The sequence below is a fragment of the Lethenteron reissneri genome, chromosome 17 (genome assembly GCF_015708825.2).
Source record: "Lethenteron reissneri isolate LAM-NWPU_2019-01 chromosome 17, ASM1570882v1, whole genome shotgun sequence".
NCBI classification, from domain to species: domain Eukaryota; kingdom Metazoa; phylum Chordata; class Hyperoartia; order Petromyzontiformes; family Petromyzontidae; genus Lethenteron; species Lethenteron reissneri.
In genome coordinates this window covers 3,584,540-3,609,752 of record NC_083795.1, presented here as the reverse complement: position 1 = coordinate 3,609,752, position 25,213 = coordinate 3,584,540, and the positions used below count along the sequence as shown (strand labels likewise).

The following is a 25,213-nucleotide window of genomic DNA, read 5'->3' as shown; positions in this document are numbered from 1 at the left end:
AGTGGGTTCTCAAGGGAAGCGCGTTTTTGGTATCAGCCCAGTCGCCAGTGACTGCACTTTTAAAAAATACACTATTGTATTAACTACATTTTTCACCAACTTCAGCAAATTCCAGTTCTGAAAAGAGTAACATTCTCGATTTGATTGACATGTCCCGGACATTTGTTGTACAGTACTTCAATGATGGTGGATTAAGAGGCCTATTGAAGGGACTTGATAAGTAGTTCCTTGGTGGCATTTACGGCGTTTTACGGCATTAGAAATACAATTATATACATTTGAGGTAAAATATTAAGGAAAAAAATCACCATTACTATATTTTAGCTTTGCAAAGGAAGACGGCTACGAGCAGCGATCTAATTCAAGCAAGTATCTGTTACCTTTGTGTTCTTGGAGCCGTTATTCTAAATATAGTGATTTTTTTTCATGAGTTTTTATCGTCGGGAAAATTGAAAACCCTTTGTGCCTTTGTTGCCATTAAAACTACTCTAGTTGAGCAGCCTGTTTTAATTAAAAGGCATTTTTTACAGCATGGCTGTTGCGATTCAAGATAAAATTATCTTAATAATTCAACGCCATTCTTATTCCGTCAATTTTCAATTTACCAGCTTAATTGAAACCCAAAATTGGGCAGACACAATGTTTTGATGTCTGCTTTAAGGGTCGGTGTTTGATTAACGTCGCTGGCATTATACGAACATCAATGCAAAGTGTTCCTTAACTTTATTTCACAGCGGTCCATATATTACTTTTTAAACTATAAACTAAACTCTTTATTTTACCAGGTAAGGCCCGCTGAGCTATTTATCTCGTTTTAAGAAGCCTCGCCACAAATGACAGCTCAAGGAAGCGTCTCATCACGTGAAAATGTACAACAGACAAATACTTTAAACGCATGTTTCTAAATGTGGAGTGATTAACCGTAGGACCCAGAGAAAAATCCACGCGACCACAGGGAGAACACGCAAATTCCAAATATACAGGCGTCAGGCTCGGGATAGAACCGTCGACCTCCTGTATACCAGGCGAGGTAGTTAACATCTCGTGCGCGCCACAATGAACCACTGCCAACCACGGACTCTGATGACCACGGGTCGTCGCCATGGCAATGCGTACGCAGTGGGGCTCAACGTGGAGGATAATGCGTGGCAGCGTTACGCTGAAGAGACTGTACGTGCCTCTCTGGCCGGGAGAAGCATTTTAACATGGATTGCCTTCATTTGTGCTTAAGGCTGCTCAAAGTGCCCAACGTGCAGTGAATGTACGCTCGCTGGCAAAATATCGCACAGCGTCGCGTTGATGCGTCCTGCGGACACTGATATTCTTCATTCAGTGCGAGGGTGGTGCCTTTGTGAAATTGATGAACACATCCAGGGCGTCGATGTTGTTTTATTCGCTTAGGCACATTTTTGGCGTTCTTCGTGGATAGTGATGGATGCATTTAGTCGACAGTGACGCAGGTTTTGATTGCGGTGGCAAGAGTGTACAGCTTCATATGTCGCCGCATATCTCGTCGGCTGATGTCGGTTGCAAGAGACAACGGGTTAGTGATACTGTAATGCTTTAATGTGCGGAAATCGTTCTATATTAAATGTCGCATCCCCAAAGGCTCTGCTTGTGGTGGTGAAAGACTGCAGTGATTATAATATGGCACCAGTTATGAAACGCAGTAAATTAGCAGTACAGTACTGTAATTGCGACTTAAATTATTAATTGTTTTCCTAGAAGAACAGGGAGTGTTGAGCTAATTGCGAATATGCCGTGAGGAGCACATTTATTTTGGCTACTCTGATAGTTTTGTAAACCGGCTTTTGTTGTTACAAGCTTCTCATGTGTGAGGGCATTAAAGATACTTCAACGGTCCCTTTTAATCAAGTGAATCAATGCAACGGTAAACAAAATAATACCTTGCACGCTTAATTTTTGCATTTCGTCTGGCGCCTATCGGCCAAACACTTAGACCAACGTTGCTTCACAATTCTCGGAGGGATTTATATTCTCATGGTGAATTTTTGCCAATTACTTTGTTCAAAAGTTCCGATGACATGAATAGCGTTGCATAATGCCAGATATGCAAAGTGTATCGGAATCATTTCCAATGTATTTATAACCTGCGTACAACAGGTGAAGCACGTCAACGATATCAAATTCATATCACGTACAAATGCGACGACTGCATCTCGAGACGCTTTGCATAAGTGAGGGCAGCGCTTAATTTCAGCCGGAACAATCCAGAAGGCTGTTTGCAGGAATTATATTAACATGCCACATCCATCTCTTCTTATTTTAGCCTCACGATAAGCATAGGGGTGGGATACAATTGTGGAGGATTATAAAACACATTCCTGCGGAGGGAGCTGGTAGGAACATTGGGTTGCTCGGTCAATGGCCAGAGTCAACGGCGGCGTGGTGTATTCCGCAAATATGTCCGACTGTGAGGGCGGGCACAAGCCGGCGTGAGTAGGTTAAACTTTGAGTTTCATAAGGGCACCACGGGGTGATCAGCCTCTCCCCACCCAGCCCCAGCCCCACCCCTCCTACCCCCCACCCAGCCCCACCCTCCCCACCCAGCCCCACCCTCCCCACCTGGCCCCTCTCCACCCTCCCCACCCAGCCCCTCACCACCCTCCCCTCCCCACCCAGCCCCACCCTCCCCACCCAGGCCCTCCCCACCCTCCCCCACCCAGCCCCTCCCTGCACGACGGACGGACACAATAATCCTCTGTGGGCTGGTGTAACCAGGAGGTTCCTACCAGTGTTATAGGTATACCCTGTACTTCAGTGGTAGTGCCTTGCACTGAACATCTCTACTGCCAAGCCGGCCTAGCAGCGTACTGGGAAATATCGAGTTAGGGACGACTTTAGGGAAGAAGCAGAAATACGAAGCGGGAAACAATGACGGGGAAATGCGGGGGAGGGGAAAGAGACCAACACCATGGCATTGCCCAGGGCCAGCGAGCGAGCCAGAGTAGAGAGGGACAAAACAACCAGGGCCCAATGCGGCCCAGAGACGCCAGGGCACATCTGTGAAGCCCAGAGAGATCAGGGCCCATCCACGAGTCCCAGAGAGGCCAGGCCCCATCCATGTTGAGGAGCAGTCTTGGGGTGCCGAGACCCTTCCATTTCGGGGTGCTGAGGGGTGAGGGTGGGGCAGCTGGCTGTTCGCAGACTTGTGTCCCCTTTAGAAGGCGTCACGTAGGAAAGTGTTACATAGGAAGTCGTTACATTGGTAGTTATTAAATCACTGGATCCTGAGAGGTGGTGGCAGCTCGGGGAGGCCTTCCTCCAGCAGTGGATTGACCACAGCTGATGATGACGTAGTGTTCCCATCACGATGGGACCCACCAATCCCAGCTTCCATGTAGTATGATTGTAGGCGTAGTATACACTGTTGTGCTAGCGTCAACTCTGCTTTGCGCTGGATATTGATATTCCTGCGATATAGATTGACAGCAGGCCACGGTTTACGGCCTTCATCACTCAATGTAATGGCCAGCGTAAACAAACACAAAGATAATCTGTGGAAGCGCCGTCTTCTTAAACAATAGCTCATTCATTTGCGAGGTTATTTAGGGTTTCTTCGCAGGTTTTAATGTTCTATTAATAGTGGGTGTCTGGACATCCATATTATTCTCCGCAGCACACAGCGTGCTTGTCTGTGGGTACGATGTAAAACCATTCTTTTTTGCAGCAGTCTCAATTCATCCATAGTCCTGCATACAAAGACAAAGATCCCCCGTGTAATTTTAACAGACTGTCGGGGCAAGTGCTGTTAGCGAGTAGCGCCTATGAAGGCCGGCGCACGGACACTTGAGGGGTTGGGTGGCCAGCACCATGCCCGGCCGCCTTTGTCTCCCGAGTGGCCAGTGTTTACACACTGCACCAGGTACTTATTTGAGCCTGAGTCCACCTAGAGGAGGCCCAAAAACGGTTTAAATATTTTCTAGAACTCGGGTGACTGTTCGTAGCACAATGCGCTAACTATTGCGCCACCGTTCTCCACATATAATGCACATTTATTGCAAACATTGCCTTGCATACGTCTATGTAAGAACACGTCCCCAGCTTCAGTATTGGTGCACGTATACACTAATTGCAAAGAAAACATCACCATCATTATCATCATGTCCAGCATTGTCAGCATCATGTTCAATCATAGTTGTCATAGCCAACACAGGCATGTATTGGTCAAATTACTATCGATATAGAGGCTTGCTTGGTCTGAGAAGTATTTAGCATATTTGACAAATTTGCTTAAAATTGCAAGAAATACGACAACTTGCAGTGCAACATTTATTTGTCGTGCCGCTGATTTAAGGCCCCACCGTGAGAGGACATTACGGGACACCAGGCTGTGATGTGTTACAGAAACATGATATGAATTATGGTCAAAAGTTTCATTCGTAAGTCACGGTTGATTTACACACATGGTCCTGTTAAAAGCAAATGCTGCTTACATTTTTTTTGAAAGTGCTATGCTAGAAACAAAAAAAAGCTAAAATTGTATTCAACCAAAATTAAATGCATTGATTTCTATGCTCATTTCATGTTAAGACCTCATAACCCCATTTGAGGATGATTTTCTTTCAGTGTCGGATGAAATTACTTCATTCTGATTCGTGGCGCCACAGTTTTAGGGTTAATTACTTTACACGCTCGGCGTAAAAAATTGACGAAACTGTTTCTATTTCACTGGGGGCACCATTTATATGTTGCTTATTCATATCGCAGCCATTATTATTGCCAGGGCTGCCATGGGCTACAAGGAATTCTAAGTGGTAGAGTGAGGTACATTTATATTGCATTAAATGGGATTTTTTTTTTGGTTTCAGTTTGCGTCTGTGCCTTCATGTGTGGTGCAAAATTCGCTTTGTTTCGAGCACAGCTGCACTGTTGCGTTGGGATTCATTGCAACTAATTTTTGCGCGTGCGCGCTGTGCAAAGTTGTCGATTTGGCGCAATGGTAACGAGTGCAGAATGTGTCTGCAAGCGCTGATAATTACGCACGTGGGCCAATTGACGCTCGGAAACGTACCCCGTCAGTTTCTCTATTCCGTGATAAATCCATGTTGACATTTAAATGAATGCGCTTATACCTTTGAAAAAGTAAAAAAAAGATTTTCGCCGGTATTAATAGGTTTGGTGAGCACACAACGACTGCTGTGTGAACACGTATCATTAAATTGCCCGGTGACATCACGCGGGCGGTAACATTTAGAAACATGAGCGAGCGCCCGTGCGTCTGCAGTAATTGGCATTCGCCGAGCTCAAATGTGAACGCCGCAGTGTTATTATTATTTTTTTTATATTATTATTTTGTTGCACACGGGATATATATTCGCGTCGTTTTTTTCTCGCTCGTGTGTCGTGAAAGCGTGGGCGCTTCGCCGGGTGCCTTGTCATGCCTGTGAGCCCTCTCACCTGTCTTTCCATCGACTTCTGTCCTGGCCCACAAAAGCCAAGCTCGTGTCCAGTCTAATTAATTGAACTGGCGGGATGAGGGGGGGGCGGCAGGAGGAACCCACCTGACTGATGTGCTGTGACCCAGCGGTGACAAATACAGATGCTCGTTGCCAACCGGAGCCAGGGATTTTTTTAAATCCTTTATATTCAGTTCGCTTGCTTGCTTGCGCGCTTACGACCGTGCAAATCTTTCGGTCGTTTTTTAACCCACTTACCGTGATCCAATCGAGCTGACATTTTGCACACAGACTCGTGACAATTAATGTTCGTAAAAATATTTTTTCTAAAATTTTACACTTTTTAGGACAAAAATATTATATTTAATTACCAATTGCTTAATGCTGCCATGCAATCATCTGACCCATAGGTGGCAGCCATCTCAAGCCAGATGACGAGAGGACTCTAGCCGCCACGCATATAAAGGATTTATAGTGAAAAACTTTGTTTTTACGGGTTATACTTGTTAAAAACAAAGTGGTGTCTGCCTCGGAGTCCTGCGGGGACTCCACACTGGGCGTCTGGGTCTCCTTTCCAGAACGACTGGCGAGTGTCCGATACGTCTGGCGCTCTGTTTTATATTCCCTGGCCCGTCGCGTCTGAAAATACGGAGGCTGAGGCTGTGTGAGGAGGTTTGTTTTAAAAGCTGCCTTAATTTTTCTGACCAAGTTACTTGAGGAATATGTTATTCGAAGGGAATGAGAAAGCAAGATTAAACAACACATTTTTTTATGTACAAAATAAATTGACTGCGTATGCTTTTAAAAACTATTTCTACAATTAATTATATTATTGTACATATCCAGCATGGATATGTACAGTGCGTGTGACCTGGCAGTTCCTCTATGACCCCTGGGATGAATCCAGTGGCTCCAAACTTTTCTTGGAATGAGGACAACTTCACCCCCCTCCCCCCTCCTTAAAATATCACAGAACCCCAGCACAGTTTTTATTTAGGTTCATAGTGAGGTGAAAAGACTACTGCTCCCCTGCCTTTGCCACCACCACCTCCCTGACCCTCGCTCCCATGAACATGAACAAACTCGTGGTTTTAAGACAAACTTAACGTCGGTAGCGCGCTCGTTCCTGAGGGGTTATCGCTGTGAGAATTTCACCAATTTTGTATTCCGTGGCGCGATATTATCTCCCTCGCCCTGATATACGGGAGGTCGTAGGTTCGATCCCGACCCTTGATGCCTGTTGTATATTTGGAGTTTGCGTGTCTCTCTCCCCGTGGTCGTGAGGATTTTGCTCCGGCCCCCCCCCGGTTTTTCTCTGCACGTTTAGAAACAACAACAACAATAGGCGTGCAGAGTATATGGCTGCTATACATTTCCACGTTATAAGCCACTTCGTTAGGCTATCATTTGTGGCCAGGTCGCTTCTGAAAAACAACTATATAGCTCAGTGGGCCGTACCTAGTTAAATAAAAATAGTTTAGCGTAGAATTTTACGACCGATGTTATTTTCCTACAATACCCAAGGTTGTGAACCTTTGGGCCTAAGCGGGGTCCCTGGATAAAGAAGATTCATAAGCAATTATTTAATGCACATTGGTGTCCTTGCACGAGGGTTGATATAAGTAACGTTGCCTTGCTGCGTCCATTTTTGCAAACGATATATCCAAGCCATTATCTACTGCCGTGAAACCCGTTGACGTCACCGGCATGACAATGAAGCTTCCTTGTTCGCTGTACACTGCGCATTCACAGCGGTCACGCTGCGTGTGTCATCTGGTCCAAGGTTCTTCAGCTCTGGCTGCTGCCGCTGCCCACCTCTGCTATGAAGTGCGTAGCCACGGTTAACCATGCGAAAGCATTTTAGGCATGAATACGTACAAGGTGGCATGACGTCCCCATCCACCATTGCCGTCTCTTTGGAGGCCATTGTACAAATTAATAAACGTCATGCCTCCCTCCGTAGACAGTGATGGGCAACTTCACCGTACGTAGCCTTCGGCTTTCTGCATTCTCGCCGGTCAACCCGCTTCCTCAATGAACTTGTGAATTTCACACACTTGGAAAAGATGTGGGAGGTGTATGTGTTCCACCCCCCACCTCCCCGCCGCTGAGAGTCCCATCTTTTCCGGAGAGTCGACAAGCAAAGTCAGTTCGTGTGTACTTTAACGAAATGAAAAGTTTCACCTGAAATATAAAAAAACACACAATTTCAGCGATTCGCCCGTGGAAGATCATTTTACGAGTACAACCACCCCCGTGTAGATGTGCTGCCAGTGGGGGGGAGGGGGGCCGCGTTTTATTTCTGTGTCCGTTTCGGCAGAGATTATGAGTTCGGTGGCAGTTCTGTTGGGGGTGGAGGGGGGTGTTCAGCGGCTTCATGACACTTTCCTACTCCAGAAAGAATATTTAATGAGAAATGGCTTTATGCCCTCGAATCGAATAGCGATGGGAATTCCGGACTGCGCTATATGACCGTGAAGATCCTGGATATCCCACATTATAAAGTTTGGGTTGTCTTTGTGTACACGCACAGAACTTTCGATGTCTTCCAAATCCTTCGAATGTTTTTGTTCATCATCTTCCGTTATTATTATTATACACTGTCTTCGCTTCAGTGTTATTTGTAGTCCATCGCCACTGAATTTAATGCACGTTTATTCATTTCATTTTCATCGAAGCTTGGAACGTCTTAAATTTAGATCAATCACGACTGTTGAGTGGCATTGGAGAGTGGCGCAGGTATTTCCGGCACCTGGCATCATCATTTTTTTTCACAGACACAGTCTATCGTCAACGTAATGCTGACAAACAGTAACGTAGCACGTAAAAAAAATAGCCTGGCTCATATAACCTCCCTGCAAATAAATATATAAATAACCCACAACACAGGAAGGAGCCTTGTATAATTACCAACACAGGGGGACATCGCTAGGTGTGGGCTTTCCGAGGTTTTGGAACAGACTGTGCAAATATTTTCGAGAAGTAAATAAATGACAGACGTATATGCTATCTCTAGCTCTTTTTGTGTACGCCGTGCTGTCAGTTTACAGCACCATTTAATAGCGCAAAGGTCCAGCGCTGCAATCGCTTGACTCTCTCGTCAATGCAGGCAGAAGAGAGAAGCTTTGGGGGCCACTCTGGATGGTAATGTTGGGCCCCACTCTTCCACCACTGGGGTCGCACATCCTCGAAAGACGTTCGAGCATCACCTGACACTTTACCCCATTTCCCATTGCCGTGTGCTCAGAGGTGGTAGGAGGTTGGTGCGGTGGGGTGGAGATTTAAGTAATTCGCCCCATTGTTTCAACCGCTGCTAATCGAATTCGAACCCGCCACCCACTTTTAGATTGCAAGTCCACTGCGCTAATCGTCACACGGCGGTAGCCCCTACCCCTCCGCACGTGTGTTTGAAATTTCAGAAGCTGTCCTTCACCTCTCCGTGGCGCGGGCGGATCAGCGCTGATTTAGTTTGAAGTCCACGTGGGATCGAACGACTCCCACTGAGCTGCTTTTGGTTTTGCACGTCAAGGTTCGCCTTACCTGGCTAGCTACGCAGAGACGATTCCCAAGGGCTGGGGGAGGTGTCGGTGGAGGGAACACACGCTGTGATAGGGAAGTGGATTATTACACATCCCATTCCCAATTGTTTTTCTTTTAACGCGTTGTAAGCCAGAGAGATATGTGTCTATGTGTGTGTGTGTGTTGAGGGATGGCTTCGTGCTTTGAAAGCAAGAGGGTGGAAGTTCAAATCCTGATAGCGTACGTCTTCCTGGAGCTTGTTTCCCTTAGTTCATTGCTGCTGCCAATTACATTTTTCATCCTCATTGGGGCCAAAGAGCTGCATCGTTTCATGAATTTGGTGTTCTGGTTGGCGCAGTAGTAATATGAGCAAAGCAAAGAGGCGTGCAGTGCAAGTTTGCTGAGCAAAAAACAAATATTGTTGGAGGGACTCAAGTGACACCTCGTAGAATATGATACCTAGAGCAATTATTGAAACGAATCGGGATCATCATGATGAAATTGGGAGGCGAACTCGAGCAGGATGGATACATTTTGTAAAAAAATATTTGGTAATGAAAAAACAACTTCCATGGTGCATACTCAGCAGCTGTGACATTGAACAGAAACATGGGCACTGACAAACAAAATGGAACAAAAGTGGAAGTGCTTTAAAGAAGTCTTAGGAGATGCGTGCTTGGGAGTACCACGGAGAGACAAGAAAGAGGAACACATGGATGAAGAAACAATTGCACATCCGACAGACCGAATAATGACTCGTGAGTAACGTAAATTATTTTGCACGGGATGCATCTTTCTACACGGGATGCATCGGCGATGGACATGGCTGCGATCGAATAGCAGCCAGAAGAAGCGGAGGATAACCCGGCGCAGTCAGAATGAGAATCTGTATTCGCGGTGAAGGAATCTGATGAGCTATAAAGCAATTTTTTTCTCACATATGTCCAAGTAAAGGGTGGGGTCAGAAAGTTACAACAACAAACAATAAAAAAAAAACCCGATATGAGTGCAATGTGTAGGAAAGGTAAGCAAATAACTACAAAATATATATTTTTATTTTTGATCAAGTAAAGCCCACAGCTATTAGCTTCTTTTTCAGAAGTGACCTAGCCAGAAATAATAGTTCAATGAAGTGGCTCGTCACGTGGACATTTTTAGTGGCCAAATATTCTAAATAATCTAAGCACAAGGAGTTAACTTCCCGCGCAGGAATGGTATGGAGTTTGGCATTACAAGGCCGCCACGGCCGGCAATGGCATGCAGAAACCCACATCCAGACCGTGGCTGATGATGAGGATGGTGGTGGTGATTGATAGCTACGCGAGTGACAGTGAGAGGATGATTGACGGGCATTGCCATTGACCACACTCAAGAAGCATTTACACTGGGCAATTTCTCCAAAAACGCTTCGTATAGTGGCACGTGAAAACATTTAAACGCCATGAACTTCAGCACCTGCAATAACACAGTAAGACAACAACACGACTGTCATCGCGCAGCATTCTGCTGACTTGCAGATGTTGGGGAAGCGTATTTATATGAACATCTTAAGAAAACGGTGAAGATCTTTGCCAAAGCATTACCCCTTAGACCAATTTGTATGATCAAGGAGTTTCCCTGGCATCACAGCTTGGCTCTGTTTTTTGGGCTGAAGCTAACCGAAATGATTTATGTGTGTTATCCACTTGCAACCAGTTTTTTCCTGGTTAAATGAAAAACAATTACTACGAACTTAGCAACCCCGCTGCTCCCTGGACAAAAATAATATCGGTTGTTTAAATACCTGACATGGGCAATACGTTACATTGCCTGCATTCCAATAGATTTAATTAACAACAATAATAATCTAGTACATTTAGTATTCGTGCTGTTCTTGTAGCGCAAGGCTACCACAGAGGCACTTGTTTGACTGACACTGTGCACAGTAGATTTATCGGTAGGGGGTGACGTTTGCTGGGCTAATCTTTTTTGAAACTTGGACCATGCTGCCTGCACGTGACGACGGCCCTTGTTTTGAAAATGACGCCACGTCAGGCTTTTCGCCAGCCGCCGTGAACCAGGCGGTTGTCGACTTTGCGGCGTCAAACTCCCGCGGCGTTCTGGAAATTGCCCGATGATGCTGCTCGGAATTACCCCGCACCTCCTGATTATTGGCGCGGTTGGGTGTGTGCATGTTGAACTTATTTCGCACCGTCTGTGGCCAACCCTGCTAATCGGAGGTGAAATAACGTGGCATAACCTAGCAGTAGCCCAATAAATAACACTCGAAAAAAAATGCAAAAAAATACTCTCTCAGTATGAGCAGCTGTCATCGTTTGGTATTTTAGAAATGTAGTTATGTACGTTGATCTTCTTTTTCACCGTACTTAACCAACCGTGATAATCAGAGGTGCGCGATGTAGGGTGCGAACGAAGTTCAGCTTGCATACATACCAGCAAAACGTCGTACCAGTTTGCTAAATGTTGCGTATTTGCGCTCTAAAATAACCGGTGTGCTGAAGCAATAATGAATGGGCTCGTTTGTTTGCTTGACAGCTCTGTTTGGCTGTGTCAGTCAGGTGGAGGGTGGGAGTACGACACAGATTGGCATTGTATTTGCGCAATCTGACCCAAAAATCAATTGCGTATCACAGCATTGCTCGCGGGAGCTTGCGTGTCAAAAGTCTAACGGAGGTTGCCAGGATCGTAGCAAAGTGTGCTCAAACCACCACTCCACTGCACACAACAGTGTGCACACACGTACTGGTTGCACAGACATTGTGCGTCTTGTTTATAGCTCGAATGTAATCAAATCCTGTGCAAGTGCAGTACACGGCGTACAATGCGTGAACGTGTGTGTGTGCCAACTGGGTGCACACGCGTGTTGACCGTGTGTGCTGTGGCTGACCAGGGGGAGGGGTGCGAAATATCGTTGGGTGTCTTTTTGGCCATATCTCAAAATGTTTGGTGGTTGTCCAAGCTCCCCACGACGCCCAACCGCGGTGGCTGCGGCTCCCATGGCTGATGAGGCCCACGCAAGCAGCCGAGCCCGCAAGGGAGTGGAAGGCGGCGTCTGTCGCAAGCGTGCGGATATGAGACACGCTCGTTACGCGAGTTGCGTGTGACGCCCACGGGCGGCGGGGGTGGAGGGGATGCACCGGGGGCCGAAGGTCAATGTGGCAGTGGCTCTGAATATACAATGCCAGTGTGTACCTCCCTTAATGTGCCTGTGCGCCCTCGCCCGCTCGTAAAAAGAGACGGATGACTAAAAAGAATACATTTGGCGAGGATACTACAATAAAAAAATATTTTGTGCGTGCTTACATTACACGCATCACTGTAGAAATGTGCTCGTGAATGTGCGAGTACACAATTGTGTATAATACAGTACCTGCATGCATAGACTCGAAATATGGTTATGCAATGTATATATGTAGCAGAGCTGGGATGATTGATTACATTAATTCATGTTCGAAAAATTAGAATCGACTACTTTTTTTCGTGCGAGATTATTTGGGCCCCTTTTAAAATAGTGGTCGCCACGACTAGCGCTACACGGCTTTTGATGATGCCAATGACATTGACATCATGATGTCAATGACAACATCAGGCCCCACTGAGCACCATCCAGCAGCACACGTGGGAATCTGTGCGACTATTTTCTTGTTTATAAATTAATTGAATCGCTAATCGGTGGCGTATTCGATGACTTAAATGATCACGGTAGGCCAGCACTGGTAACATTTACATATATACGTGTGTAAAACACACGTGCTGTCTGTCATCAAGATTTATTTGTTTCTGTATTTCTGTGCGAAGTGAACGTGTTTGATTTTTGGGTTTCCCCCACGGATTGTGAGGAGGAGGAGGAATTGTTTACGTTATTGTCAAATGCTATATGGTATTGCACGTTGCATTTTAAAGCATGATCTCATATCTCAATAATTTGTTATATTAGAATCACAATCTTTTATTTATACTGGAGGAATCCGATAAGCTATACAGCTTTTTTCCACAGATGTCCAGTAAGGGCACGGGTTAAGAACAGCGTGTCTGAAGCCTTTTACGTGCACCTCAACATTTGATCCTTATGGCGGTACGCCGGGGTACCAAATAATATAAAATGGCCGAGGCAATTAAATATTTTATTTCTGGGACACTTGTTTCCAGGAGTGTTACTTAACTCCGCGACTGGGGTACCGATCAATCCGAAATCGGTGCTACTCCGCGATGTCGAAACGCAGAGAGGACGATTGCGCTGAAACCCTGAACGCACGTACGCACCGTGGTGGTGCATCGTGTACGGCTCGTCGAGACGAGTCGATTGCCGCATCGCCGACCATCAACAGACTAAAAATGGCTGCATCACGGACATTACGCGAGAGCCGGGGTATCGTCATGAGGTTCATTTATCGTATAAAATTAATCCTTGTGAATCGTTACTCGTTGTGACTTGGCATGTGCACCTCACGTCAACCTATGTCAGGAAAAGGGTTGAAGGTTTCCCACTTGAACATGGTTAAAAACATCGTTTCGTGAGCTTGCATAATGCCATGGTTATTTAGCATAAAAAACATCACTGTGGAATGAATCTCGCAATGTTGCCTAGACTACCAATATTGGGCCTCTTCATTTGCTCCACATCTCAATTTGCAAACGACGTCCATTGCAGCAGCGCACTGCAAAACACGCCCAACTGCAGATGCCACATGGCGGCTCTGGTCAGCGCACGAGCACGTTTAAGCCTTCAGTATTGCAGCTAATCACAGCTTTGCTAACCGGTGGAGATCAGTTGTCTTTGTGGGGGGTGAACATGGACAAAAGAGAGAGAGAGAGAACAAAAACGTAGCCTTGTCAAATGTTATTGTGCTGCATGACCTTGGCACAAGCCATATTCCTTCTTGATTTGAAGCTTTCGTGACGGCAGGAATCCATACTCTTTGGTTCTTTCGGTAAAGTCACGTAGGTGCCTGACGACGATTGCTTGCGTTGCGGTCGAAACGTCGTGGTCTATTATTTTTTCTACCTACGTGATTTTACCGAAAGAACCAAAGAGTATGCCATATTCCGTCGCACCAGCACTTGGTCGCAGGGCGATGTGCGTGTGTGTGTGTGCGTGCGTGCGTGTGTGCGTGTGTGCGAGCCGACGTTTTGCGCTACGTCGGATTGTGCCTTTGCTGCATTGTGGCACCCCGCTACTCTTTGACAGCTGTCTCCTGAGCCCAACCCTTGGAAAACCAAGGCTGCCAAATCGTGGCACGTGCGCTATTAAATGTATAATTTATTGCCTTTTTGTATTCTTCCTCTGGCTCGGCATTAAAACATGACACGTATTTATCTATTTTTTTTTCTGGGAGCTGGGTGGAAACTATGTCCAGCAGGCTCAGGCAAGCTGGACGCACTGTTTTGTTTAAAGTAATGAATTAAGATGGTTCGACGGGCGGGTGTCAACTTTTTACGTTGAAATTTGAGTATGTGACATGGCTTTACACTGCAGGTTACTTTCTGGACCCATTCGCCTCTGTACTGAGGTGACGCAAGCCCTCCAGTTACAAGTCTCGAGTCTACTGGGCCACAGTCTGCAGCCTTGGGCTGTCTTGGATCGAAGGGACTTCGAGGACTTGAGTGTTTAAAAGTGTAATGTTGCGTTAGGCGGTTTATTAGATGGTTACGAGTTTTGCTTCAGTGTCATTACTCCAACGCAAGCTTTTCTAACTGTCACGAATCAGCCGGCTTAGAGGATCCGGCCTTGACACTGGCATAGACCTCAAAGGCTCCTCCTGTGCCTTGGCCTCAGCTTTGACCTCATGGGTCCTCACCTCCTGGCCTTCAATCCAAGGTTCACAGTCATTTGAAAAATAATCGTGCAATACAAAGCAAATATGTGCATGTATGCAGCTCACTGCTCCGGCCAGAGGCCCTGTGGATTACTGGTATAAATTTATAAACGCATTAATTCTATAATTCCATTCTGATTTTGTTTATGTACAATACTCGATGCATTTTACCTTGGCGTACCAAACAACCCCCATTTGTGTGTGTATGTATGCGAGCTCGATGGAAAGATGCATTCGAAAAGCAAAGGGCTTTGTGTGTATGCCGTCCTCCTATGTCCTTGATTCATTCTCCGTTCATTTTCCGTCTATTCTGTTGAATAGTAGAACTATGCGCTGCCTCAAGGCGACTTTCGGTGCCATGCTTATGCAAGAGGTGATTGATGCGAGGCAGGGAATGCACTCTTCTCACAGTTCCTTATGTAACTTTTCAGAAACATTTTATCTTGTCGCCAAGTTGACGCGTTGAAATGTTGCAGTGTGATTTTGTGTGCACGTGAGTACTCCATCTGGTGGTTAACTTTGTCTTATTTCAGATTTCAGTTTATATATAATGTTTTTGTCGTGGCGTCTGCCCAGAATAATATTATCGGGATCATAGTTCTGGTCTATTAAGAATAAAGTTGAAGGTCAAGGAAAATTCCATTTTAAGTTTATGGCTGTCCAAACCTCGGTGCCCGATTGTTGCATCGTAAGATTGAGGCCTCGAATAAGAGCCAGGCACACGTCCCGAAAGCGCTCCGCGTACACCAAGCAGTGACCAAACTTTAAAATGCACAGACCTGTCGTTTTATTGCTGGGCAGCGTTTTGTGCTTCCTTACCGCATTGCCAATAAACACCCTGGTCCACGTGTCATGTAGTCTACACCGTCATTAACGCCGCTAAATGCTTTAAAGCCCCTTTTGTAAATCCTCTGCCGCGATGGAGAAGGCCTCTCAATTGCCACGTCGCGGTCAAGGGAGTCTTTGGACCATATTTCGCCGGGCGCCGGTCCAGGGCTCGGCAACCCGCGGCTACGGAGCCGCGTGCGATTCTTTGAAGGACTCTCGCTACGTGACGGTTATTTATTAGGGATCACCGCTGTCTCGTATTCACGTGGAATTGCGGCTCTTGAAGTGTGCATTTATTTATTTTTTACCGAATTCGAAAAAATAAGTAAAAAATAGGGTCTTGTCATTTTTGGTTGCACTGGTCTGTGTGGGTGGGTGGAGTGGGGGCTCCGGGTGGTCACCAGGTTCGTAGCGCAATGCACCGGCCACTGCTGCGCTGCATTTCTACCCCAGCGCTGTCGTGCTTGCCCCGCTTTTACGTCGGCGATGCCTTCCCGAATGAAAGGTGCGACGACGAAAATCGAAACTACGTAAATCACAAGCGAGTTTGCAGGGTAGGTAGGTGTGCAGGGTAGGTAGGTGTGCAGGGTAGGTAGGTGTGCAGGGTAGGTAGGGGTGCAGGGTAGGTAGGTGCGGGAAGGTAGGTGTGCGGGGTAGGTAGGTGTGCAGGGTAGGTAGGTGTGGAGGGCGAAGGCTGGGAGGCGACGGGTAACGAGGATGGGAAGCAAATGGGGAAGTGGTATTTTTATTAAAGTGATGGACTTATTTGTGAAATGACGTAAATGGGTGATACGTACATCAGGGGTATTACTGTATAATATATAGTTCATTTATTTTGAACTTGGTTGACTTTTGTTGGCTGCCGGTCGCTATCATCCTTTTAATCTTCCAAACGAATTCCGAGGGACATGTCAGATGTTTGGCGAACCCAAACAAAAAAACGATTGAAACGTGTTTTTTTTTAAACGCTCTCTTTGAATCTTGCTTGGCCACAAATGAAGTGGGCCTTCTCGTTCGGGAAACCCGCGTGCTAATTGACCCAACTGTGTTCATAATTAAACGTCAGATTCGTCTGCCTAAACCAAACGCCGCCGATTGTGTTGATGCAAACGGCACGCAAAGTCACGCACCATTACGCCCGCCAGTCGTGCCGTGTTTGCTCGCTGATGGCGCTGCTTTCCTCCTAATTTCGTAACAGCTAGCTGCCTTTTGCAGCCTCTGTTGCGTTAAAGGAGAGAGGGAGGAGAGGAAGCGACGAGGCTCCGCTGCCCCCAACGTCCTTGCTGCCAGCCAAACGGAGGCGCGAGAGCTCGCGCGCCGAAGGCAAATAACAAGAAAAAACAAACCCAAGACGACCGCAGCGCCTGCGTTGTGGCTGCACGGCGTCCCCTGGAACACCGTGTCCCATCAGCGGACCGCTAAAGCCCTCTGGCACCCCCCCCCCCTGCCGCCGGCTCCACGCTTGTGGCGCGGGCAGACCCCCGCGGACGGCCTTTTTGTCATTCACGCACGTGCGTTGCGTCGCAGCCGAATTAACCACCCGCTGATAGCTGCAGTCGTGTGTAAGCCGCCTTGTGTGTGCAAGCGGAGTGGCGTTGCTGCTGCTGCCGCGACCGCTATGGGTTGTTTTTTTAATTTTCAAGATGCAATGTTGGCGCTGCAGTCTCTTGCACTCCCTCCCCGTCCCCTGAGCAAGAGCGAAGTTGTTTCAGGGTTTGCGGCGCGTTGCTGCCCTCTGCTGGATGGGTGTGGCACAGAGCTAAAGCCCTCTCTGAGAGGGCCCCCTCCTGGCTTCTCTGATGCCTGCATCTGAGGTGGACACGGGAGGGTGGTCTGGTCTTGTCTTAAAGGAATTTATATAGCGCCTCGACCAAGGCGCTTTACGAGGGATTACGAACGGTACAACGTAGGAATGTAATGGTGGAGATGAGACCAATTAAGTAGATGAGAAGAAACAACGGGGTGGGGGGGGAGGGGGCAAATCTGTGATGCGTGAATTTGGTGAAAGTTGATGACCGTCAATGATGATGAATGTATTGCGTGAAAGGGGACTGAGTGAAAGCTATATGAGAATATGAGGAGGGAAAAGTGACGGTGGCAGTTATGAGGGGGAAGATTACGTAGTCGTGGGGTGAGCTCGGGAACGATTAGTGAGTTTTGGGTGCGGAATGGAAACGAGCGAGCGAATGTGACTGTTTAATGTGGAGGTGGAGTTTGTTCCAGTGATTGAGCGTAAGGAGAGACGGAAAAGATTGAGTGACTGCACGTGCATTTTATGTGCGCACGAGCTGAGACCATTAATTCGTAGCATGTGTCCAGTCTGCTCTTACGCATATCATAAGCATCATTGACGACCACACAATCAATCTGCTACTTTTGGCTGTGTTAAATAGAAATTGGTTTGTAATTAAAGAAATATTTGTCTTGGGTGCAACGTGGAAGTGAGTTCCATAATTTTTCTTCTTTTGAATTTTTTTTCGACCACCACGGGAGAGAGAACACGTGAACTCCAAACATACAAAAGGCATCGGGGTCGGGATTGAATCCACGACCTCCTGCGTACCAGGCGAGGGAGATAACATTTCTTCGCCACTGTGGCACCCTATCAAAATATCGCTTGGGAAACGTGGGTAGTGGTTGATTGGCGGTTGTTCCATTCCACCGATTCGTCGTGACAATGCAATTTGGGTTTTCCTGGCTTAGCCTAAAAAAATCTACATCCTCCCAGAATATCGACACGGAACTCGGTGAGACGTTTTCATTACGTTGTGCTGTTGCTGGTTTAAAATAAAGTAAAAAAGAAAATACATTGAGCTGGAGCGAGCCTTGGTGTTTCCGCGTCTGTAGGAGGAGGTGGTTTTGACCAACTGTCAAAACAACCCCTAATCTGTGGCGCAGAGCAGCGAGCTCCGTCTCATCTGCCCATCGTAGACACGGGAGGGAGGATTGTGTCACTTTGTTTTGAGTCCGTATGTCCAACAAGCCTTTCATATTTTACGGCTAAAGCACCTGGCGCGCGTCTTGGCTGGTCGCAGAGAGTCTCTCTGTCTCACTTAAACACTGTTCATATTGGACTCTTAATCTTTAAAACTGGTTTTTTTTGATGAATTATAATATCCTTGACCTGGAGATCACTGTCTGATTTAAAGGCCTATTGGAATAAAAAACATGTTTGAGTCTATGCTGTCAAAACACTGCTTTCTTGCATCATGGTTTTCATTTTGTCTTTACGTAATGTGTGATAAGTTGACGTTAATGTTGAGGTGAACACGGTGGGTGATGCATCACACTTCAAAGGGCCTCATATTGGTACTCTTATCTTAAGCTTGACACTTTATACAAACTGTGGGGGAATAATTTAACATGACTTCCAACAAAGATTAAATTCGTATCAGTGAATCACTTTACAGGGATAAGTTCATTCATGGGCATCTTCAAGGAAACGGAATCGATGAATGAATGCAACTGCAGGTCACAACATCTCGAACATATTTTGAAGGATTTTTTTAATCTGATACCCATGTGTCTATACCTACGTATGTCGCCGAGTATGAAAGGTTTTGAAAATACTCCATATTATTACAGGGACTCCTTTACTTACGAACGAGTTAGGTTCCAGAAGTCTGTTCGTAAGTCGATTTGTTCAACGTTACTCCTGTCGATTCCAAACATGCTGCACGGCAATGTAGACTAAACACGTGGAATGGCTTTATAAAGTAGTATCATCTCCTTTCGATGTAGATGCCACCACCGCCATCTATTGCGCTACGGTTGAGCTTACGACTGTCGGTCTGGAACAGGAAACTGGACATACGGGACAGGTTTTGCTCGTATCTCTGAAAGTTCGTTTGTCGATTGTTCGTTAGTTATATGAATGACTCGGGGGAGAAGGAGGAATTGAGCCAGCCTTTCTCACGGGCTCCTCGCAGAAGCGATCAGCCGTTCGTACTGCGACACCCGACGACTGCCGCTGACGTGTCCGTCCTCTTTATTTGCGTGCCCACAGTGGACTCATCGTGCCGGAGAACCGGGTCAACGAGAGCATCCCCGAGGTGGTGGCGCGCTCCGGAAGCGCCTTTCTTCATTTCTTCAGCGACGCGGCCTACAACCTAACGGGATTCAACATCTCGTACAGGTAACGCGGCACCAGCGTGCTGGAGGGTGTACGTGGTTGGGGCTGGGGGGGTGTGCGTCCACGCAGGGGATTTCTACGACGCTGGTCATCGTGGCCATTCTCCCCACAGTTGTATTTGGCTTTGCAGAGTACCTCGTGAGCAGTCCCGCAAAGTGCTTGGATTTCGTGGCAATGATGCACAAAAATACAAGTGTAGTTGGCATTGTGGGCAGTAGAGGGCAGTGGCACTGTGGGCGGTAGAGGGCAGTACAGCAAAATCCATTGTTATTCACCGACCCGCACTGACCAGCGTGGTGAAGTATGATGGTATATCCCCTACGATCTGCAAGGCATGGTGATGCCCTCATCTCTCAGTGGATTTGCCAAAACGGGCTGCACATTTGCAGGCATCCCTACGGATAGACTGCCGTATAACAATGCGGAATATCCAAATCCATCTGCTCGTCGCCACCAATTATGAGCATCCCACCCTGTGCCCACTCGAGTTACATTGCCACTCGTAAGTCATTGTTTGCCTTCATGGTCTATGGAAACTGGGTGGAAGGAGGGCAACTTAAGCCGGCGTTGGCAGCCACACACGCAGTAACAACCCGAGTGAAGTTGAAAGATGAATTTTAATCAGGGCTGCGTCGGGGAGACGTTTATCAGCTGTGTTCCTCATCGCGGCTCACCTCTGGCTTGGCGTCTGGCTTGGCCTCTCACGTGGCTCAGCTCTGGCTTGAGCCTCTTCGGTTGCTTTTCAAAGTCGCACGAGTGGCTCGGCTCGGGCTCGGCTCGCGGGAAATTCTGAGCATACGGCTGGGACCGTGCTCGGAGCCGAGATTAGTGTGGCTTTGAGCCAGCCAGAGCCAAGCCTGAGCCGGGCCACGATTAAGAATACGGCCTTGAACTCTTTGACGCCCGTGGAGTGGTACTTAATCGGTGCCTCTGACGTCTCTCCGCCTGCTGCACAGCTTTAACTCGTGCCCAAACAACTGCTCGGGGCACGGGCGCTGCAACAGTTCGGGCGGCGCGCACTGCGTGTGCGACGAGTTCTGGAAGGGCGGAGCGTGCGACGTCCCCTACTGCGGCGACAACTGCGGCAGCCCCGTGCGCGGATTCTGCGACCTGCCGGGCAAGAAGTGCTGCATGTGCAACAGCAGCTGGCAGGGTACAGCTCCTCGCCTTCCTTGTCTCCCTCACCACCCTCGCCTCCCTCGCCACCCTTGCCACCCTCGCCACCCTCGCCACCCTCGCCACCTTCGCCACCCTCGCCACCCTCCTCACCCTCGCCACCCTCGCCACCCATGCCTACCTCACCTCTTTTTGTAGTGTTTTGGAGATATTTCTATGTAAGTGTTATCTTGCGTCTGTCTATGTAGTATCCCTGACAGTAAGTTACCGAGGTGAGGAAATTCGAACTTAGTTTTTGATGGGCTAGAGCAATTCAACAATTTATTGGTCAGTTTTGGGTTTGTCACACCGCCCCCTTCGTGTGCCGGTGCCGGCCTTCATCGGTGCTACTCGCCAACAGCACTTTCCCCGCAGTCTGTTAAGGCTACACGGGGGACATCTTTGTCTTTGTGCACGCACGTACACGGTGTGCCCCCCGCGTCCACTTTGCGCAGGACCCGACTGCTCGGTGACGGTGCCCGCCAACGAGTCGTACTGGATGCTCTTGGACGACGAGTATTCGGGTATCGCGCGAGCATCGCACAAGGCCGTTGTGCACAATGGCAGCATGTGGATCGTGGGTGGCTACGCGTTCAACTACTCGGGCTTCCCCATGGTGCTCAGGTGAGCCATCCGACTGGGTCGAGTGCTCTTGAAACCGAATTTCCATTTACTTATTTTTCTTTCTTTCTCCCCCTCCGCTGAACGCACTACTTCTATTTCACCGGCAGGCTTTTAAGAGAGAGTTAGGCAGAGGTCGCTGAACACTCGGGGCAGGGCCAGAGTGCGATTGTTACAGATGGAGCGAGAGCTTCCTTCTCTACAAAGCCACAGCTGCCTGGTAATGACTGGTGGCTCAGAGGCTTTATGTTATAGAGTGGCAGTGGCCGTGTATTGTGCCTTCTCACTGTTGATCCTCTTGGGGTAGAGACCCGAGGAGCTTATTAAGTCAGTGGAACACGGTAATACTTGCGCAGGTCACGAGTGCTGTTCGCTAACGTCTCGCAACTGGCAGGTACATTCGATGATGACGTGGTGCGAGGGGGGGTTATGGGAGCGGCGGTCAGCATGGTACGCGATGAACCCGGCGACCCAAGTTCGATTCCTGCTCACGGCCAACACCAGTGACGATTATCTGAACTGGTTCTGGGCCTCTACTAGGTCGACTCGGCCTCAAATGAGTACCTGGTGCGGTGTGTAAACATCACCACTGGGTAGACAAAGCCACCCGGGTGTGGTGCTGGCCACCCACCCCATTGTGTGCTGTGCCGTCCTTCATAAGGGCTCGCTAGCAGCAGTTGACCCAACAGTCTGTTGCGGCTATACAGGGGATCTGTGTCTTTGTCTTCGGTGCGAGGGGTGGCCCTCGAATTAACAATGTGTAATGTGGTTTCCGTGCAGTTATGATTTGAAGACGAACACGTGGCCAGCACTGAAGCGCATCGAAATCCCATTTTATCCGCGCTACGGCCATTCCCTCTCTCTGCACGGGGTAAGTGTCGTCCAGTGCATTTCGAAGTGCGTTGTAGCGGTTGGCGAATGCGTTGAAAGCAAAAAAGTGGCCCGGCCAGATTCGGTGAGTTGCGTTGGTGGCAAGCGGTGCAGAATGAAAGGAGCCGGTGCAGAATGAAAGGAGCCAGTGCAGAATGAAAGGAGCCATTCGCTGGTAATTGTGCAGGCTGCTCAACTTTAAGGCGAGCTCCGGAGCAGCTACACCGCAGCAGGTAGACGTGATTGGATTTAGAAGTTCCTTCTCAGTGCTGAGAGCTCTACCTCCGAGTCTCTCTTACAAGTCCATTAATCATTAATTCTGTCCTGGAACCCCTTACCCGATTGGCATTTGGGATGACTTCTGAGTGCAATTCAATTTTGTTAAATATTCAAGGTGTCTCTTTTACTGGATCTGGTCTGAAGCTGCATATTTTAACAGTTCTATTCCAATAAGGCTTCTTTAATGAAGTACCTGAATCCCATGCCAGAGTAGATAACGGAGGTTACAATGGTCTATAGATAAATTGCTTGCTTCCCGCTCCAAAGGATTTATCACAGATATGTGTGCATTTAATCAGCCACAGACTCAAAGCTTTGAAATTAGTTTTGTTGCATATGAAACCACTAAGTAAGATTTGTTTTCTATCCACAACAAAAACATATCTATTTGCATCTTCAGAGAGTACAGAAACTAATCAGGCTAAATAAAGAAAACATCTGCAGTGTTTAATAATGGCTCGAATGTTCACCTGGAAAGCAGTTTTTTAAATTTTCCCATTAATGATAATAATGGCCGATTTAATAATGTGCGCAAAATGTGGTTCGCTAACAAGTCTGAGTGCACTTTCGTTTGGGCTGGTAAACCAAACAAAAACTGAAAGCATGTTTCCCAAGAACTGTCTGTGCGCGGCCGGACTGGCCGTGCCAAGCGTCGGGCCTGCAACCCGCCCCCTGACCTGCCGTTCCTTGTCGCCGATGCCCCCCTTTCCCCGCAGGACAACTTGTACATGTACGGCGGCAAGATCGAGACGCCGGGCGGCAGCGTGACGGACGAGTTGTGGGTGTTCCACGTGCCGAACCAGACGTGGTCCCACCAGGTGCCCTCGCCCGGCACCCCGCGCGGCCAGTTCGCCGCCGTGGGCCACTCGGCGCACGTGGCCACGCTGGACACCGGCGAGGTCGTCATGTTCGTGTTCTTTGGGCACAATCCCACCTACGGGTACCTGAGCAAGGTCCAGGAGTACAACATCAGTAAGCTTGCCCGTTCGTTTGTTGTTGGTGGTGTACGTCAAATGTGGGGGAGGCTGGGGGGGGCAGGGCCAGAGGCAATGAGTACTCCCGGGCCACTCCCACAGATTTCTTAATTCAAACCTCTGCGGCCAACTAGTGCAAGTGCAACTGAATGCGTGACCACCCACACCCCTGACCACCCACACGCGACCACCCACACGCGACCACCCACACGCGACCACCCACACGCGACCACCCACACGCGACCACCCACACCCCTGACCACCCACACGCGACCACCCACACGCGACCACCCACACGCGACCACCCACACGCGACCACCCACACGCGACCACCCACAGGCGACCACCCACACGCGACCACCCACACGCCTGACCACCCAATTGTGACCACCCACACGCGACCACCCACACGGCGACCACCCACACGCGACCACCCACACCTGACCACCCACACCTGGACCAACCACACGCGACCACCCACACCTGACCACCCACACGCGACCACCCATGCTGACCACCCACACCTGACCACCCACACCTGACCACCCACACGCTACCACCCACACCTGACCACCCACACCTGACCACCCACACGCGACCACCCCACCTGACCACCCACACCTGACCACCCACAACCTGACCACCCACACGCGACCACCCACACCTGACCACCCACACGCGACCACCCACACGTGACCACCCACACGTGACCACCCCACCCTGACCACACCACACGCGACCACCCACACCTGACCACCCACACCTGACCACCCACACCTGACCACCCACACGCGACCACCCACACGCGACCACCCACACGCGACCACCCACACCTGACCACCCACACGCGACCACCCACATGACCACCCACGCGACCACCCACCTGACACCCACACGCGACCACCCACCTGACCCACCCACTGCGACACCACACGTGACCACCCACACGCGACCACCCACAGCGCACCCACCACACTGACCAACCCACACGCGACCACCCACACGCGACCACCCAACTCGACACCCACACGCGACCACCCACACGCGACCACCCACATCGACCACCCTCACGCGACCACCCACACGGCGACCACCCACACGCGACCACCCACACTCGACCACCCACACGCGACCACCCACATGCGACCACCCTCACGCGACCACCACACGCGACCACCCACATGCGACCACCCACACCTGACCACCCACACGCGACCACCCACAGCGACCACCCTCACGCGACCACCCACACGCGACACCCACACGCGACCACCCACACCTGACCACCCACACTGACCACCCACACGCGACCACCCACATGCGACCACCCACACGCGACCACCCACACCTGACCACCCACACGCGACCACCCACACCTGACACCCACACGTGACCACCCACACCTGACCACCCACACCTGACCACCCACACCTGACCACCCACACGCGACCACCCACACGCGACCCCCCACACCTGACCACCCACACCTGACCACCCACACGCGACCACCCACATGCGACCACCCACACGCGACCACCCACACCTGACCACCCACACGCGACCACCCACACCTGACCACCCACACGTGACCACCCACAC

General features: G+C 48.9%; 1 protein-coding gene across 2 annotated transcripts in view; it reads left to right on the top strand.

Annotated features, from left to right (window-relative positions):
• The window catches only part of ATRN (attractin), a 305,667-nt gene that overhangs the window by 85,211 nt on the left and 195,243 nt on the right, over positions 1 to 25,213 (top strand). For both annotated transcript variants that reach the window (XM_061552847.1, XM_061552846.1), the window contains exons 4-8: positions 19,590 to 19,718; positions 20,672 to 20,868; positions 21,326 to 21,494; positions 22,272 to 22,362; positions 23,357 to 23,612. In XM_061552847.1, the coding sequence (XP_061408831.1) occupies positions 19,590 to 19,718; positions 20,672 to 20,868; positions 21,326 to 21,494; positions 22,272 to 22,362; positions 23,357 to 23,612 (842 nt within the window). The remainder of the gene's footprint in view (positions 1 to 19,589; positions 19,719 to 20,671; positions 20,869 to 21,325; positions 21,495 to 22,271; positions 22,363 to 23,356; positions 23,613 to 25,213) is intronic.